General features: G+C 39.6%; 1 protein-coding gene across 5 annotated transcripts; it reads right to left on the reverse strand.

The window, feature by feature from the left end:
• Window positions 1-37: 37 nt before the first annotated feature.
• zc3h11a (zinc finger CCCH-type containing 11A) lies at window positions 38-15,661 on the reverse strand. 5 transcript variants are annotated; one of them, XM_088640388.1, is made up of 18 exons: window positions 15,594-15,661; window positions 12,291-12,353; window positions 11,654-11,828; window positions 10,410-10,529; window positions 10,112-10,235; window positions 9,642-9,845; window positions 8,967-9,053; window positions 8,372-8,452; window positions 8,022-8,150; window positions 7,229-7,333; window positions 6,181-6,285; window positions 5,817-5,876; window positions 4,669-5,169; window positions 4,321-4,388; window positions 3,631-4,237; window positions 3,323-3,501; window positions 2,904-3,178; window positions 38-2,611 (listed from the first exon to the last, which is right to left on the reverse strand). In XM_088640388.1, exons 3-18 carry the CDS (start codon window positions 11,705-11,707, stop codon window positions 2,395-2,397), a joined length of 2,916 nt encoding a protein of 971 aa, XP_088496514.1. In that variant the 5' UTR covers window positions 11,708-11,828; window positions 12,291-12,353; window positions 15,594-15,661; the 3' UTR covers window positions 38-2,394. The 5 variants fall into 5 exon arrangements, with proteins under 5 accessions (XP_088496514.1, XP_088496512.1, XP_088496515.1 ...); XM_088640386.1 differs by having other exon boundaries at window positions 15,541-15,654; XM_088640389.1 differs by having other exon boundaries at window positions 11,654-11,831; window positions 15,541-15,654.
• Between the last annotated feature and the right edge of the window lie 2,480 nt (window positions 15,662-18,141).

The raw sequence follows: 18,141 nt of genomic DNA on the forward strand, positions 1-18,141 counted from the left end.
ATAAATGGGAGTGCCACTGAAAATGCAAACAAACCTATGGTTTTGAAAAAGGCATTTTTTATTTACAAATAAGTGAATTTTGGAAATGGTATACAGGCATTTAATTAGAACAGAAATTTAACTGACACAGAAAATAGGACAAGGAACCCAGTCCAGCCCCCTTAACAGACCATACATCTCAAATGTAGCAATATAGCCACATTTAAGATTTGTGGTCAATGGTGAGAAAAATAAAATATAAACGTGTTTCCCTCACATGAACACAACCTATTTCACTTTCTGAAAACATCCACAGCCTGGTGACACACACCCGACTGAAATGTTTTAACTAGAGTACATATACTTTCATTCACACAGCACAGTGCAGAAGAAAAATGAGAAACAATATTCCCTCCACAAAAGACAGTCATCCCTGAGAAGCTTCAAGATTGTAAAATAAACTACTAGTTTTTCAGGGGGGAGAACACAGCACTATGTTGAGATGAAACATGATACGACACTCTTGAAAAATTAAAACATGGTCCCCAGTGGAATTTCAGCACCACATTTTAGATTAAGACACTCTTTAAATTATGTAAATTATAGTACACAATTACATTAAAGCAACTGGGTTTGCCTTTTGTGTTTTTAGTTTGTATCTCCTGTTTGCTAAAGTTACAAAACCCCTCCATCCTCTAGTGCTTCCAATGTAATGAATCATCTACAAATCCTATAATTGTTTTTTGAAGTGAAGATGTATGCCTTATGCAACAGGCTGCAGACAGTATTTCCAAAGAATGGAAGAGACTGCACACTGGCTGCACTGGTGATGTGTGAAAAGGGCTTTTGCACTAGAGCTGGTGTGCACTATGTAACAGAGAACTGAAATCCAATCCACAAACTGCACTGACTTTGTTGGCTGACACTCTTGAGAGTTATTTCCTTACTTTATGTGTAGATAAAATAACCATTGTCAGAAGTTTAGCTCAGTTTTGCCTATCAGCACAAGCTGACAGTACCAAGCAGATTTAATGGCAAACTCCACCAAACGGGGATATGTACCCTCCCTCTAAACTGATAAATTCCACTCAAGTAGTGCTCATTTTGTAATTAATACAGACTCCACTTAAAAGGATATACATATTGTAACAGAACAAGCCCTTTACCTGGCTGAACTAGGTGTATCTGTTTTTTTTTTCTTCAAATTTCATCCTACCCCACATGTAAAAGACCATTGTGTTCACAGTACAGTCAGTAAGATTTACAAATAAAAATTTTTTGGAGGTCTTCCAGGACAATATAATGGAGTACAAATCACACACTGTGCTCAGCAATAACAGGCAATTAAGCAGTTACAGGTCAGTCACTCCATTTGTTTTGGAAATAGCTCTGCAAACCTTGATATGAAGCCATGTTGAGCAATATCTTCAAGGGGACAGCCAGCAGGGCTGGGTGCAAAAAATGTGAATGCTAATCAGTAAATCCTAAAATTAAGTGTTAGCTTGTTTTATTCCATTCCACAATCTCAGTTATTTCCAGGCTCAAAGTCTTCTTAGCCTATATAGAATAATAGGTGAAGGTGAAAATAACTATTCTGCACTTGACACCCATGGCAAGCATACAATTCAGACAAATATACATCAACACATGTTTCAGTCAAGCTGTGGGTCAGATTATGAGTAGCACTGAAAGATGTTCAATATTAGCATTAAACAAAAAAGATAGTGAATCTAACAGTAAGTGTAAGACTGCTTTGTATGGCAGTAGTCACAATTCCTAAAGCAGGCTTTTCCATTCTATACCTGAAGAATGAACAGAATATGAATGGTGTTTTCTTTGAAGCAGTATTTCAACACAATTCTCACATTTCTTTATGCTATACATTTTTCCATCAGTGAAAGATTAACATAGAACCAGTAAACAAAAAATGCAAATACAGCCAATAAAAATTCCCTCTGGGAACACTGTGTGTAATTCTTGACATTTAAATGTTAAATGTGTAGCAACTACTATACAGACAAAAGAAGGGAGCTTAAGAAATAATAAAAAACAGAAAGATCTCCCTGCTTTTTACAATACCTTTTTTTTAAAAAGCAAAAAAGCACCCTGAACTTCACGTTATGCAGTGCAAACCACCATACCTCCTGATTGTGTAAAAACCATTGAGGAGACACACTGGAGGTACTGCATTTGAAGTTCTAGCATTAAAATGTTAACATTGGGCCGCCAATGGATGTTGGGTAAACCATTCCAAACTTCATTAAAAAGTCCGTTTTTAAGGTAAAATACAGGGGAGGGGGAATAAAAACCCACAAGCCAGCCAATTTGTTTAAAAAAGTGCCCTTTTCATCTAAGTGAAGGTAGCAACTGTTAAGCTGTCCAAAGAGAAACTGAAAAGGACCCTCTGCCCTGCCCCTAGCTGCCAATCATCTCAGATAGCTCCAGCAGCAGATCCTCGTCATCCTTAGCAGGGTCCAGCTCGATCTCGTTGTCCAGGCCATCGTCAAACTCTTTGATCAGCTCCTCAAAGTCATCGACTTCCGTTCCTGGGACCCGCGAGGACGCCGAGCTCAGCCGGCGTGTCTTCGCAAGGGGGGCGGCACGCAGTGGCGGGCTCGTCACTGCAGCAGAGCTGGGGGTGGGCACACAGAAAGGAAAAGTTAAAGTAAGAAAGAACATGTGACCTAGAGCAAAGAAGGACATTATTTTTTTAAAAGCCTGACGGAAGGGACAGTAATGCTCTCAAGAAAGAAAACCGTAACAGGGAGTGTCCACTTCAGCACTGGGAAAAAAATAAGTCATTTTAAGAATTTAAGATTAGTGCTTTTAAATATAACTAAATTTAACACAGAGAGGGATTTTGAACTGTCCCAAGATTAAGCAGCGTTAAAATGAAAGGCTTGTGATCAGGGGTGCAGTTTTACCTCTGTGGAACTGACAGAGTATCTCTTGCTGGGATGGCACTAGGCTTGGGCACAGGCAGCTCACACTCTGGGGCAGGTGGTCTCTGAGGCTCTGCCTGTGGGGTAGCAGGAGACTGGGTGACAGACAATTTGTCGGGCTCCTCTTGGGGGATGGTGCTGGGGTCCTGCCGCGGGGACTCTGGGACGGGGGTCCTGGCTTTCTTTGCAGGTTCTGCGATCTGAGGGCTCTGGAGCGATGATGTCAGGTCAGCCTCTGTATCTGTGAGTGCTGGAGTCTGAAAACAAAATTACTGTGAAAATGAGAACTTTCAAATTGCAGTTTGACTCAAGAATATTTAATTAAAAATATTTAGTAATTAATCCTTTCCTGTTTTCGCCGAAACTACGAAAAAAAGAGTGAAGTAGTTGCTTGCTCTCACCTCAGGCCACCTGCATAGCAGATCCTGCTCTTGCTCCTCCGATGCTGCGGGGGCGCTATTCAGAGGCTTGACGGCCGCAACTGCAGAGCGGTGGCTCTCGGGCACTTTGCGCTTTTGGCCAAGTCTAACTGGGGTAGCTGGTTTTACCACTGACGGCTTCACATTCAACTTGGGCCTCACTGAAATGTTTATAAGAAAGAGAAGGATGAGACAAAGTTTTTGGAATTAGTTGTTAAACACCAAAATTATCAAAAAACTGATAACGTGCAACTCTGCACAATGTCAACACGGCACCAAATCAGTACTACCTTTTGGTTCCGGTGTATGTGTGGTGGATCTTTTAGCTGCAGGTTCTTCTGACTTCTCAGCCTGAGGCTCTGGATTAGGGGTTAATGGGGAAGAGATTCCAGGGCTTTCAGCTGAGGAAAGTGTTCCGGCTTCTGGGACCTGGGCTGCAGAAGAGCCTCCCTGGCCATCCATAACAGGCGAGATGGCTGTCTGTTTTGAAGTAGTAGCTGAATCCTCGGGAGAATGAGAGTCTTTCTGCTCAACAGCCACAGGTCCTTGCTCCTTTTTTGGGACAGGCACAGTCTCTTTTTTTCTGAGGGTTATGCGTGGTTTGGAAGGGCCTGGTGGTGAGGTTTTCTGTTGGCCGGAGGTTGGCACATGCTGGGGGGCACATGCTTTACTTGCTCTCTGCCTGACTGAAATGGGTGATCGCTCGGTCTGTGGAGCTTGTGCTTGCAGGGCCTCTTCTTGTTTCACAGACGAAGGAGAAGCCTCCATAGGTTGTGGAGGGCAGGCCGCTGACTCTACCTGCTGTCTGCGAAGTCTCTTCTCTCGCATGATCTCTTCAAAGCTCTTCACCTGCACCTTCTCCACTGGCTGATCGCCCTTACCATTTGTCATCCCTGTCTGAGAGAGGGGGATGCAAAAATGGGTTTAATGTCTCGCCAAAGAAGAGACAAAACAAATAGCAGAGCTCAACTCTTTCCTACCTGCACAGGGGGATTTTTATTTTTTTCTGTCAGTTCTGCAGTTTTCTTCTCCTCTTTACAGGCTGCTCCTGAGAAATGGTGAGAACACACTGGAATGAGCAAACTTAAAGGCAAATGTCTTTTGGAAAAAACTTTCACAGCTTTTCAAACCTTTGAATTTTCTTTTTTATAATGTTTGAAAGAGATATGGATTATTTCAACATAAATGCAACCAAGTTTTGCTTGTGGTGGCTCTGAATCTGTGAACACAAAGACAAATTGCTGCTAACCTAACTTTTCTTGAGCTACAAAGATGACTGAAAACCATACTGGAGTTTAATTAGGATAAAAAACTTAAAAAGTCATTACCTGCAGATTTGTTAATGCGCAGTATTCTCCTCCTTGTTGGCTCGGGTGCTCCATCTTCACTAGTAGTCACACTCTTCTCTTGATTTCCAGCGTTCTCCAATTTATTCTGCATCCGAGCTGCCTTTTCTCTGCGGATTTCTTCCAAGGTTTTAACCCTCACTTCTCCTTGTGCGGGAGCCCCTTTCCCCGGAGCTTGTACTTCTGGGGCTGCTTCCTTCTCCACAGGGGTTGAAAGAGGATCAGATGAGTTGTCCTTGGCTGCCTTGCTCTGCTCTTCTGTCTGCTTTTGGTTCTTGGCATGCAGGATTTCCGAGAAGGTTTTGATATAAGCGTTGGCTGGGGCCTTGATAGTCTTTTTATTGGGGATGGATACCTTGGCCGGGGCTTGCTCAGGTTGGGTCTTCTCTCCTCCCATCTGTGCCTTGGCTGCTTTCTCCTGTCTGATCTCCTCCAGAGTCTTAATGCGGATCTCACCTGTTGACATGCCCTGACCACCGCAATCTGGCATGGCCAAGAATTTAAGATGAGTTCATTATTTATGTTAGTATTATAGAATGCTAATTTTGGCAAAATAATAAACATGAGAAAAACATAAAAAATAACAGCACTTCTCAATAGTCACAAAGGACTGCAGGGAAATTAAAATATAGTATCCTACTTGTTGTTTAGACAGTTCATTGTATAGTACCACTTTCAAAACACTTGTATCAAGGCACACTGCCAATGTGCCACACATCATCAGTACAGTGTAATCCTCCACCTTCAAACGAGCCTGTTAGTGCTTCGAGGACTGACTCTTGTCCAATCAGGCACTGGGTTTACACACACACTATAAAATCCCTGCAGAAAGTGGGATACTTGGGACAACATGGTCTACAAATGCTGTATTAGTGGTTGTGGTGTAAAACTGTTTTCATATACACCATTATACATTCTACGAATAAAACAATTCTCATTGGCCTGATAATATCAATAATTTACTGACAGGCTTTGAAAGATCTCTCTATATCATGAAAGCTGGATTATGTACACAGTGGTAAAACAAAAGTAATTTTCTGTAACTATATATGCTTTTATTTTGGGGTACCTAACAATTTGTATTTTATATCTCAGTTTTTTCATACTTGTGAAAGTTCTTTCCAGCTTACCCATTTCAGAAGTAGCATGTTCAACAGGTAAACCCAGTCTCTCTCGTACTGGTTTTGGAACTAAAAAATGAATTAGAAGAAAAGCAGATTTTAAAAATTAAGTAAAGCAACGATCCCATTTCAATTATGAATTAATAATTGCTAAGTGCTTTTTCTAGCGTATTTAGAATAACAGAAGCCCTGGACAGAAGTGCTTGGATCAGTTCTTCTTATTCAATTCCATTTACACTTGTATCCTAAATTTGATTCATAATTATTCAAATTAAATTCCAAAATAGGAATTAAAAAAAATAGTCCCAGTTCCAATAGGAATTTGAAATCAAAACAAAGACAAAGCAGAAATAGTGCAATAATAACTCCTTACCTTTTGGTGGAAGAATATCAGCACTGTCATCCGTACAGTTCACTTTCCTGCCTAGGCGGTCAGCCAGACTGCGTTTCAGGGGCAGGTCACTTACAACAGCCAGTTCTACAGAGAAAAAACATCAAAACATAAGCTTTTGTCTGAACACCTCCACTACTGTACATTTTAAACAAGAAGTAAGGTTAAAATTTTAACTTTAGATGTATATTTCATGCACTTAAAAATTAATTGCTTAAGTCTTTTCTTCTGAGAATTTACCTATTTAACATCTGTCTGTTTTTGTCACCAGCCTATGGCTGGGCACACACACGAGAGGACTATTTAGAAAGGTTAAGGAAATCTGTATCAGTCTGGAATGCAGGAAGAAACTGGAGTATACGGAACAATTCCACATAGTCATGGAGAGAACATGCAAACCCTGTACACAAGGTATCGCAGGGTTGACCCCCACATTTAACACAGAAATGCAAAATCTGTACATTTGCCCAGGCTGAAATGAACAGTTCAGACAGACCATGTAGGGCATAATTTCTGCAGCCAGGATGATGCCCTGTGACTGGAAGATTTCTACTGACCAAAAAACTAAAGAATGGATACACCATAAGGCTAAAACAGCATCATGTGAACAGATTATAGTGATACTATCTAGTAACACATTTCCCCTAAAAGTAGAATGCCATTTCCTAGGCAAGACACTGAGGTCACAAAAGTTGTCATTGTTGACTGGTTACCTGTGATCTTGAAAATGGTCCTGTCAGGCTCTTATATATTACTGAGCACACAATGCATGGCCCTTTGTTCTCCCATGCCTTTGATTTGAGTTCAACCCACAAGGTGAACCTGAACAGGTTTTTAAAACTCAGCTATCAACACTTAAGCTTAAAGATTACAGTGATTAGGGTACCATTGCATACAATAAATCACAGTACCTCGATCCTTCAGCATGGTCTTCCTACGCTGTGCACAATGAGCCAGTAAGTATGGTTTGATATTGGTCTACCTGCTCTGTGCACATTTAACCAGTAAGGTGTGAACTGCCACACTGTACCTTTATTCACAAGGACTGTCACGTCTCCCATCAGGGCAGCCTTTCGCTTCCCAAGCCTCTCAGCAATGTTACGCTTAACAGGCACGTCACCCTTGACTGGGACACCTGTCACAGGAAGAAAAATACAGTAAATCAAGAGCTGCACCTTCAATGCAGTACCAAAATTAGTTTCATTCCAGACGTGTATGACAAACACCCACTGGAAAAAAAAGCACAGAAACATTACAGTAAATAGTTGTAATTCTGCTGCTTTAATCAAGGGAAGTAAAGTGGCATATTGTGTTACAACTACACGAAGGTTAACCACTATCAGCTATTTAATCTCTACATGTTCCAAAGATACAAATGTCAAGCAAAATTATAGTGAATTCAACTCAGCTACCGATGTTTAAATATACGTTTCTTTATCTACACAAGAGTCACCACTGCAGCCCAAGATGGTGTAGTTTCTTCCAGATAAGATAAGCATCAGTCTGCAGTGAGAATCACATTATCATCTTCAGATGTAGAGAAATAAATGCTAACGTAACCGAGGATAGATGCCAAATATGACTCTTGATAAGACTTTTGTAAAAACATTTATAGCTCCAGTCCTTGGGCCTTAATGCAGCTTTTAGTAGCCTAGTCAAACTAATTTATGAATTTCACAATTATTTTTTTTATAATATTAAACAGTGCATTATAGTAGTACCATTTTACCTTCATCTTTCAGACCTCAGTGGTCAAGGATCAGTGATGCACCAATGCTTAGAAACACCACAAACACAAATAAAAATGCTGATTATAAATTTACCTTCCTCAGTGGATGGAAATAGTCTCAGCACAGTCCTCACATTCTCCTTTTCCAGACTGTTTCCATTCTTCTGCTGGGCAGTTTGGGAAAGAACTGTAGCTGACTGGGGAAGACTCTCTGAGGTAAAACCTGCGTGATTTGGGTAAAGATCAGTCCAAATCTAACTAGATCAATTCATTTCTCTGGAATTTTCTACATGCGTGCTTCTTTGGAAGTGAACTAGTTTTCAAATAAAATAAATTCACATTTGCAAATGCAAAGAAGAAAACAGATAAATCATACAGAAAGAAATTAAATTTAATGCAAGTAAAATGTGAAAGACAACACAGAGCATTTCAAAATATAATTACCAGCTTTCTTTAAATTTGCCTTGAGTGCTTTCCTCAACCGTATTTCTTCAAGTGTTTTAATGCCAAAGTTCAATGAATCATCTGAAAAGCAAAAAAAAAAAAAGACTTAACTGGATGGTTTAACACATCAAGATCTGCAAGACTTGTTTACATTAAATAACATTAGGTAGTCTATGATCAGTCCTAATTGGGAGTCTGAATTAAAAAAAAAAGTAATTACAAAATTTGTTAACAAATGTTTAAACACATAACTATGAGTTTATGGATGCTGATTAGCACCAATCTAATTCCAACATTAAATTCATAGTAGTGTTAAGTAACTATGAAAACACCCAGTGTACCCAGTCATTTTTGTTTAATGCAGTTCATTTAATTTACTTACACTGGACCAAAAGGCAACTGTGTCTTCTAAATGTTATGACTCCTTTCTTTGGTTCACATTTTATTACAAACCCTTTTTTAGGCTGCTAAACAAAACATTTAATTAAGTTGTTTAAAAATGTAAATTGATGCAGGGAAATACTTTTTATAACAGTGCAGAAGGTCAAGAAAGGTAGCATGCAATGGTAGTTTGCAAACCAGAACATTCTCATGCCTTTGCTGGAGACCAGTTTCCTTGGTGATGTCAACTTCGACGAATCTGATCCAGCTTTAAGCTCTTCACCTTCCTCCGAGATTTGATCTGTACGGTAGCAGAGGAGCACAAAATGTCAAAACGTAAAGAACTATCCTTGAAACATTCCATACAAAGACATGTTGATGTCTAACATTCACTGCCGAGTATCAATATCTGCCTCTAACGACATAAGCAAGAATAAAAATGATAAGAGGTCACTCAGCCCATCTAGCCTGCTTAATTGTTAACAACTTATTCATCCTAGGATCTTACCCAGCCATTTCTTAAAAGATGTCAGGTCTACGTTTTTGCTATGACAAAGTGGCTATTCAGCTTGTTCTGAACCCAAACAAGCTTAATCACAACCCACAACTTAAAAAATACTCCAGGAAATCAAAACCACTTTAAAACTACAAAATGAAATGTTTGCAAATTAGATGTACAACGTGCACATTACAAACATAAAGGTTATAATTGACAGGAGGCTGTTTGCCTTATCTTGCTCTTTTGTGTATTTAACTGCTTACTGATTCAAGCATTCGGTCTAGCAATTTCTCAAAGGATAAAATACGAGGCAAAAGAGACATGAACCATCCTATGCAGCTGTCTGATCTGTGCACTCTCACACGGTGCACAGTGTATCCCCAATGTTACCTTCGTCATCCTCGTCTTCGTCGTCAGCTGGGTTGATGACCACTGGTGGGTGAGTGGGGCTCGGGACATTCTCTGAATTATCCGCCTTGATGACTCCTCGGAGCTGGGGGTTGGCTGGGTTCGGGAGCGCAGATGGGGCTGGGGTTGGGGGGACAGCAGCCCCAGAGGCCTCCTCTCCAGCTTCCTCCTTCCTCAAGACAGGACCTGCACCATCACAAGAAAAAATACAAGAAATGAAAAAAATCCAATCACTCACCTCCAATACCAGTGATGGGTCTTCAAAAAAACTGTGATGGCAGTTTAGCCACAATAAAAAAAAAAATCTATGAAAAGGAAATCATCTTTACTGCCTAGTCATTTGGACACGCAGGATGAACGCTTCAGATGTCCTCAACATCAAACATGCTGGAAAAGAAAACAGTGCCCGAATAAGCAAACACTATGCTGTTCATAAAAAAGCAGCAGGTCACCTTTACTTGGAGGAAGGAATATTCCGTCAATGACCCGGGGCTTGTCGTGGTGAAAGGCACAGTTCGCTTTCTGACAACCAGCAGACTGGTTCTCCCAGTAACAGGGAATCTCACTTCGTTTTTTCTGCAGGGTGAAAAAAATGCAAAAACATATTCAAAAAATGCTTCCCTTTTCTGTTAAAGAAAAGTCAAGATTATATATGCTATGCAGGAGCATTAATCCATAGGAAGTTGGAGGCAGCAGCAGCACATCAACAGGAATGTGAAATCTGGAGACAGGGAGCACAGGGGGACTCACCTCAATCTCCGTGTGGCGGAACTTGCAGATCTTGCGAAAGCAGCGGCTCTCCTGCCAGAGGGTGCACACAACCTCGCTGCCCATGGCAGCTTCGCAGTGTCGGAAGGAACAGCTGTCACCCTGCAAGGAGCGCCATTACGACAGTGGTTTGAGTCGCACCACTTTTAAAATGCCTTCCAGACACACACTTCATCCAAACAAAACAAATGCTATGCAGAAGGCTATATTTGTGGAAATTTCAAAGCTGTGACCAAGGATTGATCTAAAATGTGTAGGAACTGGAGGTTTTTTTTGCAATGGGAACATGCCATTACAGGCTGAAATAGATGAGTCACATTTTTGTATGAAGTGCACATAAAGCTTAACTACATTTAACCACTAAATCTGAATTTTAAAAGTCTTTGAAAAGGGTAGCAAACACTACCCATTCAATTATACCCATTCGCTAGTCCACCCTCCCATTTTAATAAAATTTTACTTGAGAACCTCAGCCTGATTGTAAGTTTCAGCCTTTGTTAAAAACTATGACCTTCTATCATTTAAAAACAGTGTGGGCCACCATTGTAGTACATCATTGATTTACTGCTTTTCTCTTGAACTGGAAATGATAAATATTTATTTATTCTTAACTGAATAATGTCACAGTTATAGACATCTGTATTTGAAAATATAAGCCCCACCGAGCTAATGAATCCTGATGAATTCTGGAATATAAAATGTAGCTAGCCCAGCTAAACTCTTGGCAATCATTCCAGGATTTAATGCTTTCACATTGGTTCTGACCCTAGAGAACAACACCCAATGACAGTTCTCTTTATTACATCACCAAAATCACCTAATGTAGGCCTGAGTGATAAAGAGTGCATGATAAAGGTTTGTGCACCATAAAGGACACTGTAAGAAATGTATTTTCCACTGTTTTCTATCTGGCCATATAAAGTAGCACCTAGGGCAGTACAAAATGCATCAGGTGCTCAAAGGGCCAGCAATTAAAACAAAGAGCTCTCTGTAACCCAGGGAGACCAACAGTCCTACAGGGACCAAATGAACGTTTACATGCACTTACAAACTTGCACAAGAGCAGAAGACTTATAATCTACTTAAAATGATAATATATGAAAATAAAATTTCCAAAATCAATACATCCCAGGCCTGGACAATCAAAACTGTATTTTTCAAATTTACAGAAAGCATACGAGTAGCTTTTCGCATTATCACTATGGCAAGTACCCCACTCATCTTACCTTCACGCAGGTGGAATAGTAGTAGAAATAGCAGTCATCTCCTTGGTTAGACATGCTCAAGCAGATACGAAATATAACTGTGGCTTCTTCCTTGCTGGTCTGAGTTATTTTTCTAACGACGGTGATCTTCTCTTGGGTCGCGTCTCTTCAAGAACAAGGCCCGCAGGAATCTCCCCTGCTCATGGGTAAAGATAAATGTTCTGAAGTATATTATTCAGATAGTCTGCTGTTAGCACTGTCACCACAATCACACAAAAACAAATAATAATAATGCTTCTATCAGTTCAGGTTAGACCACACTTTTTAAAAGCACAGCCAACAATTAAATTTCTCAGCTCTGTTTTTGCAAACAGCCTAAGGTGGAGTGCACTGACCTTCAATGGAGATTCTGGCAAAGCCAAAAGAGTTTTTTTTAAACCTTCAATAGGCGCTGCCCAATGGTTTAAGGCAGGATATAAAGGTAAAACATGAAATTGGAAAAGGGGAAAGCTTTCAATATACAAAAGAAAAGATGAATCTAGGGCTGTTAGATTCACCTGGCATACATACAATCAAGGGTGTCATATATTCATTAACATTAATTAATGAGAGATCCCCACACCTAACCAGAGAAAGATGAGACACACCCCTTTTTTACCTGGTGTGGCTGAGTGGGTCCTTCCTTTCTTCACCCACTTCCACTCGATGTGTCCTGCAGGTCCTGAAGGAACACTCACTCCATGAGTTACAACGAACAGGGCCAGAGACACTTGCTTTACTTCCCCTCTCCGATACACAGCTTCACATCAGACTGCACATCACTAGAGATGGATGGGGCAAGTCCTTTTTTATTTTTGTGTGTAGGGGGGCGAGGTGGGTTGTAGGGTACAGGCTGAAATAGAAATTTCCTCTCGAGTGGGATCCCAGAAGACGGCCAGGAAAACAATTCAGTACTGAGAGGGGGGAGGGGTGGGGAGGAGAGGCCAGAAAAAAAAATCTTCCACTACAGTGTCCAGTGAAGGATAGAGAAACGGGGTAGGGAAACTGCCATGGTTTCACAGCAGCCAAAAAAGCCAAAGAAATCAGCCGTCTTCTGCATAATGAAATTTGATTTTTTTTAAAAAAAACAAATATATTTCCGATCCAGAAATCTTCCGGCTTGGTGAATTAGTTGCTTCTTTACCTAAATCAAGAAAGAAAGAAGACAAACTCCCCCTCTTTGAAAATTTAGGTCAGGAACTGTGATGTAAGACTATACGGAAGGACTGTTCCCTTCCCCCATGGGAAATGGGGGAATTATCCATGCTTTTGAAAAACGATGACCTTGCTATAGCTTTTAATCCAATAACCTTTTTAGTACTTCTCCCAGCTTGTCAACATGGCTTTCTTAAAAATTCCAATTTAACCATATTTACTTACAGCATCTATCAAGTATTGATAGTGTTACAATGAAAATTACTAAAACCATGCATGTGTCATATTGTCTGAATAACAAACAATGAGATTGGATAGATAAACTCCTGCTGTAAAAAAAGCCATAAGGAAATATGGTTATACGGTATTTTTTAAATCTCTAATTAAAAAATACACCTTGATATAATCTTAAAATGCTGTATACTTTCCTTATAATACTGTCAAAATATACTTCATAAATACAACAACACTGTACACAAATTGTTTAAATTGTAAAATTATGAACTGCACAAGTATTGTTTTAAATCTAGTTCAAGAAGCTGAAGAAAACTGAACAGCATTCATTTTCTTTCTAGTTATTTTACTGCTTAATACAAGTTAATCATAAATGCAAGGGATGATATTTAAAAAAAAAACCTGAATTGAGGCTGATTAAAGTGCAAGGTTAATTTTTTTTATGAGAAGAGACTGACATTTTTGGTATTCTAAAAATGTTCAGGGCCAGCTCCAGCTGCAGGCTTTATGTAACGCAGTCATTTTAGAATACTAACCTGTGAGGATAAAAAGGTCTAACTGAGCTACTATACATCTTATAAGGTACATTCAGTTTGGTACAATACTGCCCTCATTTGGCTTGATTTTGATACAGCGTTTAGTCACATAAACATAAGGAGGAACAATAATCTACTGCAACACTTTGGGTTGCAGGGACATTTTGAAAGTACAAAACCAGATTCTAGGTGAAGATGAGAAAGGATAACATCTGGTTTATTAAGCTTTTGCAAACAACTCTAGGTCAAAAAAGGTTTCTGAAGTGACCGTATGATATGGGTAATAACGTGGGGTTTAGGTCTGGTGACCCCATGTCTACTCAAACACAAGTATGCTAATGGCACTGCAAAGGCTTCACAAAATACTGGGGTTTTCCTATTTTCAATCTGTAAAGAAACTGACAGATCAGCCACGTTCTTTGGTGCTGGTTAATGTTAACCAGTGTATTCCCACAGGTGCCTGCCTGTGCGACATCCAGGTTGGTACACGACACTAATTCTCTTGGTGTCTTGGTGCTGTGAGGCTGATATGGCGACATCAAGGCAACTCCAAAACCTGCCAATAAAAGGAGCCCTCACGCCAACATGCGACTGAGACCAAAGTGTTGCTGATCCTCAGGTTCTACTGTGCACACCCGGCCAGCAACTGAGACAGAACTGGGAAAACTGTTTCCAGTTTCCCATGGTGGGAATATGAATATAAAACAATACCGCTTCCCAATTTGTCAATGTTGACTTGCAAGCTGCAGTCATTCGGCCCAGTGAGGGTGACTTGTGTTACAGTTGCCTTGATTTGGATAACAGCAGCCTTGTTTGTGGTGCACAGGTCAACTCTGCACATGCAGATGCACGAACACGCACCTCCCACAGGCACCTTCACTTCACACTTTAGAGATGTGAGCTTTAGCCATTTCTAGAAACTTCACATATCATTTTGTGCAGTTTTTTAGAAACAAAGATATTCACAAAAATGGTTCTTCACAGCCACTCACATAATATTCAACCAGGCCAATCAGTTAGCGCTTCATGTTGTATAATCCTTTGATTATGCAACAAACTGCAAATTGAATTTCTAAGGTCATTCTGTGCATTTTCCATATTGCTATAACCTGACTGTAGAATAGTAACAAGTAATATAGTAACAGAACAAAAGAAAACGCTAGACATGCCTTAACATATGTAGTCTGTGTGAAAAGTACAAGTCGTGAGAGACCACTTCGATGATAACAGGACTAATATTATGAATATGGAGATTGATATGGGGAATATGATAAAACATTTAAGCCTTAACTACATTAAAAACATTTCCCATTTAAGCCTTAACTATATGTATATAAAGTGATTTCCCAAACAATTAAGTTAGAATATTGTAAATTAATGTATTTTGTAGCTACTGATACCGTGTCTGAGCGTCCATGATGAAAACCCTCTTACTGTAAGGCACTGTATAATGGAGTGAGACCTCGCCAGACGGAGCCATTAGAGCCCATTCTTTTAAGGAGTAAGATTTACCGGGGTTTAAAGACAATGGGTGTCTTTTATCCACTATACTGCAAGGTGCATTTAAACACCTTGTTACAATTAATAATTTAGATTCCCGCTGTAAACATACGTTAACAATTAATTTAGCCTGTTGTTTTGTTTACCCGGACACATCCTGATCACTAAACGTCTTTTATAAAGTAACTAAGCATCTTTTTACACACCGTAACCAGAAAACTCTCCTATTCCACATAACAGCGCTGACGAGCACAAATATGAACTGTCATACTGTAATTTTTTAGGTCTTAAGGTAATTGAACCTCACTCACAACAAAAAAAAAAGGCCTTCCGGGCCCGCAAAGCAAACTAAACAAACATCTTCACGTTGCCTTACAGTCTCCAACAACAAACAAAAATACCAATACCATACGCCATAGTTTAGTTAAATAACGATGTAGTTACCCGGAATATTTAAAAACAAATATTATATACTCGTGCCCCCCAAGAGAACACACCACTCTTCTCTCTCCGTCGGCTCTTCCTCGTCTCTCTGTGCCTTTAGAACAAAGATGGCGCCTGCGCCGCTGGTGCCAGTAAGAAAAATGGCGTCCAATAGTTACATGGCTTTTGTAAAGATGGAGTATGAAAAGCGTTCCTTGTACTCCTTTTTCTTGAACTGCGAATAAGTACAATATGATTACCCGTCCCTTCTACTTATGACTGAAATTGGCGGTCGGTCTCCGGAAAGCCAATTTAAAAAAACTTCCTTTTAAGAAATAACATCTTATTATCTTCTGTTTAATGGGACAGCTCTTTCTAGCTTAAATCGTTTTTTTTTTTGCTTGACTGAGAGATAATACTTTATTAATTCCGTAAGGAAATGTATTTTACTGAGTGGAACTGGCTGTTGTAAAATGTGATACAAAACTGTTTTAACAATGTTATTTTAAATCTCTTTTAAAGACCTGCAATATTGGAAGCTGATATAGAAAAAGTATAAACTTTGCATATACTATTTGTGTATTACCCTGTGGGATTTTTCTTTAAACATGGTTTATTTGCTACAGTCAGAGAAAGATGGATAAAAATGAAATGGTCCAATACAGTTCATAGTTTATATTTGTGTTTCAGACCTTAAATAGTGAAGTCTTTGAAAGCTTTAACGATTATGGAGAATATCTGGGTAAATTTGTGGGAGTTTGGAACAAGATACCTTGCCATGCTATCAAAGCTGATACCTTAGCTTCTTTCAAGGAACAGCTGGATGAGATCATCTGATCACTGAACTACTAAAACAAAGCACGAAAGGAGGACTGAATGACTTTCTCTGATTTGTAGCCTTCCTTATATTCTTATGTAATATTTTAAACATTAAATTACTTTTTGATTTTGGTGGTGGTCCCTTGAGCAAACAATTTTAAAGTTTACCTTGGTATACCTAGTGGGTTGTGGGTTAATGATGGTCAAGGAACGGTACAGAAACACACAATATAAGATCAATATAAGGACAGAGAAAGAGAAGAAACAAGGAGAGGAGAGACAGTAGTCTGGAAGAGTCAGGACCTTAAGCTTGCGCCAGCTGAGAGCTCCTACGTCATGATCATCCAAACCAAACCTGACTGGAGCTAAGTATTTGAACTTTGCTAGAGAAAGCGTGCAATTAATCTTTTTACGGATCTTGGGTTTCCTAGGTAAAAGATACCTCTCTTAGAAATGTCTTTCCCGCTTAGGGTGCATTTTTAGGGATATAGACTCCCATTTTTCTGTGACATCCGGGGTTCAGAGAGACAGATTTAAGTGCAGGTTGCATTGTATTTATTCCTGACAGATAAGACATTACCTTTTCTTTCCAAGGGACATAAAAGTACTCTTCTGACCATTTGTCGTTGAATTTTTGACCCTCTGCATCAATCTTTCTTTTTTTGACATGGCAGGAATAACTTACAGTTAGCCTCTGGTCAGTTATTACTTTTAGAACCATTTGAAATTATTACCTGCTTTCAAACAAGATAGCATACACTGCAAGTCATTTGCGTGACTGAGCCAATCACAGTAGGCAACAAAAGTCCAGATGAATTTACAGTAAGAATCAGTTGTAGCACAGGCGTATGTAACCTTGGCCAAAGCTGACGTCTCATAGGCTACAAGTAAAAAGCAACGTGCAATAGGTGTTGTTCTGCAATTGACCGTTAGTGCTGAGATAGAGCAGCAGAGCTAACAAGTAGAGGCCACAGGCAGAAGATTTTCAAAATCTGATGCAAAAAGTGACCCTTGAGATTCCAACAGAAGTGAGCTGTGGGCCACTCAGAAAGGTTCACGGGCCATAGTTTGCTGACCTATGTTCTTAGAGAAATCACTTGCAAGTTGGGGGTTATGAATAATTATTTTACTTATTGGCTGAACTGCTTGGTCAAATACTGATTTTCACCATTTGCATAACCCTCCATTTGTAATAATATTAACAACAAACTGCATTAGAATTGTTATGTTGTGACCTTGTTTTAAAGACCTAACAAAGTATCATTCTTTTTCTTGCAGGAAGTACAGTTTGCAATCTTTTGTTTGTGAGTTTGTTGTGTTTTGATAAATAAAAACTGTTCAAAACTGATATAAGCTAGTGGTCTGATCAGTGGATCAGTCAATGGCCTACGAGCAGAGTAGGCTTTGCTCTACAAGACCATAGGCACAACGGTTATGAGTTAACATAAACAAGTAAAGAAATGAACAGCGCAGACCATAATAAAACACCATATAGAAGTAGGTATTGTATCCATTTATACAGCTGAGCATTTTATAAAAACACCTAAGTGAAGTGTCTTATTCAAGAATGCAGCAGTGCACCCCCTGGGATTTGAACCCACAACCCCTAGCACTGAGGGTGTACAGACAGCAAAAAAGTGCAGCAGGATTCCAGAAGGTGAAGAGAGCAGTGTGTTTGATCACAAAGAGGTTCAGAAGACAGGTCTAAGAGTCTAAACTGACCAGCCATGGAGTCAGGCTAGTTTAGGGTTACAGTTAAACCAGGGTAGAGATTATTATTTCCCACAATGGAGAAGGGAGAAG

This window comes from Lepisosteus platostomus, chromosome 7 (genome assembly GCF_059453375.1).
Source record: "Lepisosteus platostomus isolate fLepPlt1 chromosome 7, fLepPlt1.hap1, whole genome shotgun sequence".
In the NCBI taxonomy this organism is placed as follows: domain Eukaryota; kingdom Metazoa; phylum Chordata; class Actinopteri; order Semionotiformes; family Lepisosteidae; genus Lepisosteus; species Lepisosteus platostomus.

Bases quoted from the DNA above. Each gene is read 5' to 3' on its own strand.
- zc3h11a (XM_088640388.1), bottom strand. From the start codon at position 11,707: ATGTCTAACCAAGGAGATGACTGCTATTTCTACTACTATTCCACCTGC. The intron at 9,054-9,641 runs GTAACATTGGGG...GCTACCGTACAG, and splicing joins CGAAGACGAGGATGACGAAG to ATCAAATCTCGGAGGAAGGT. The intron at 7,334-8,021 runs GTAAATTTATAA...TTCCTGTGACAG, and splicing joins ATTTCCATCCACTGAGGAAG to GTGTCCCAGTCAAGGGTGAC.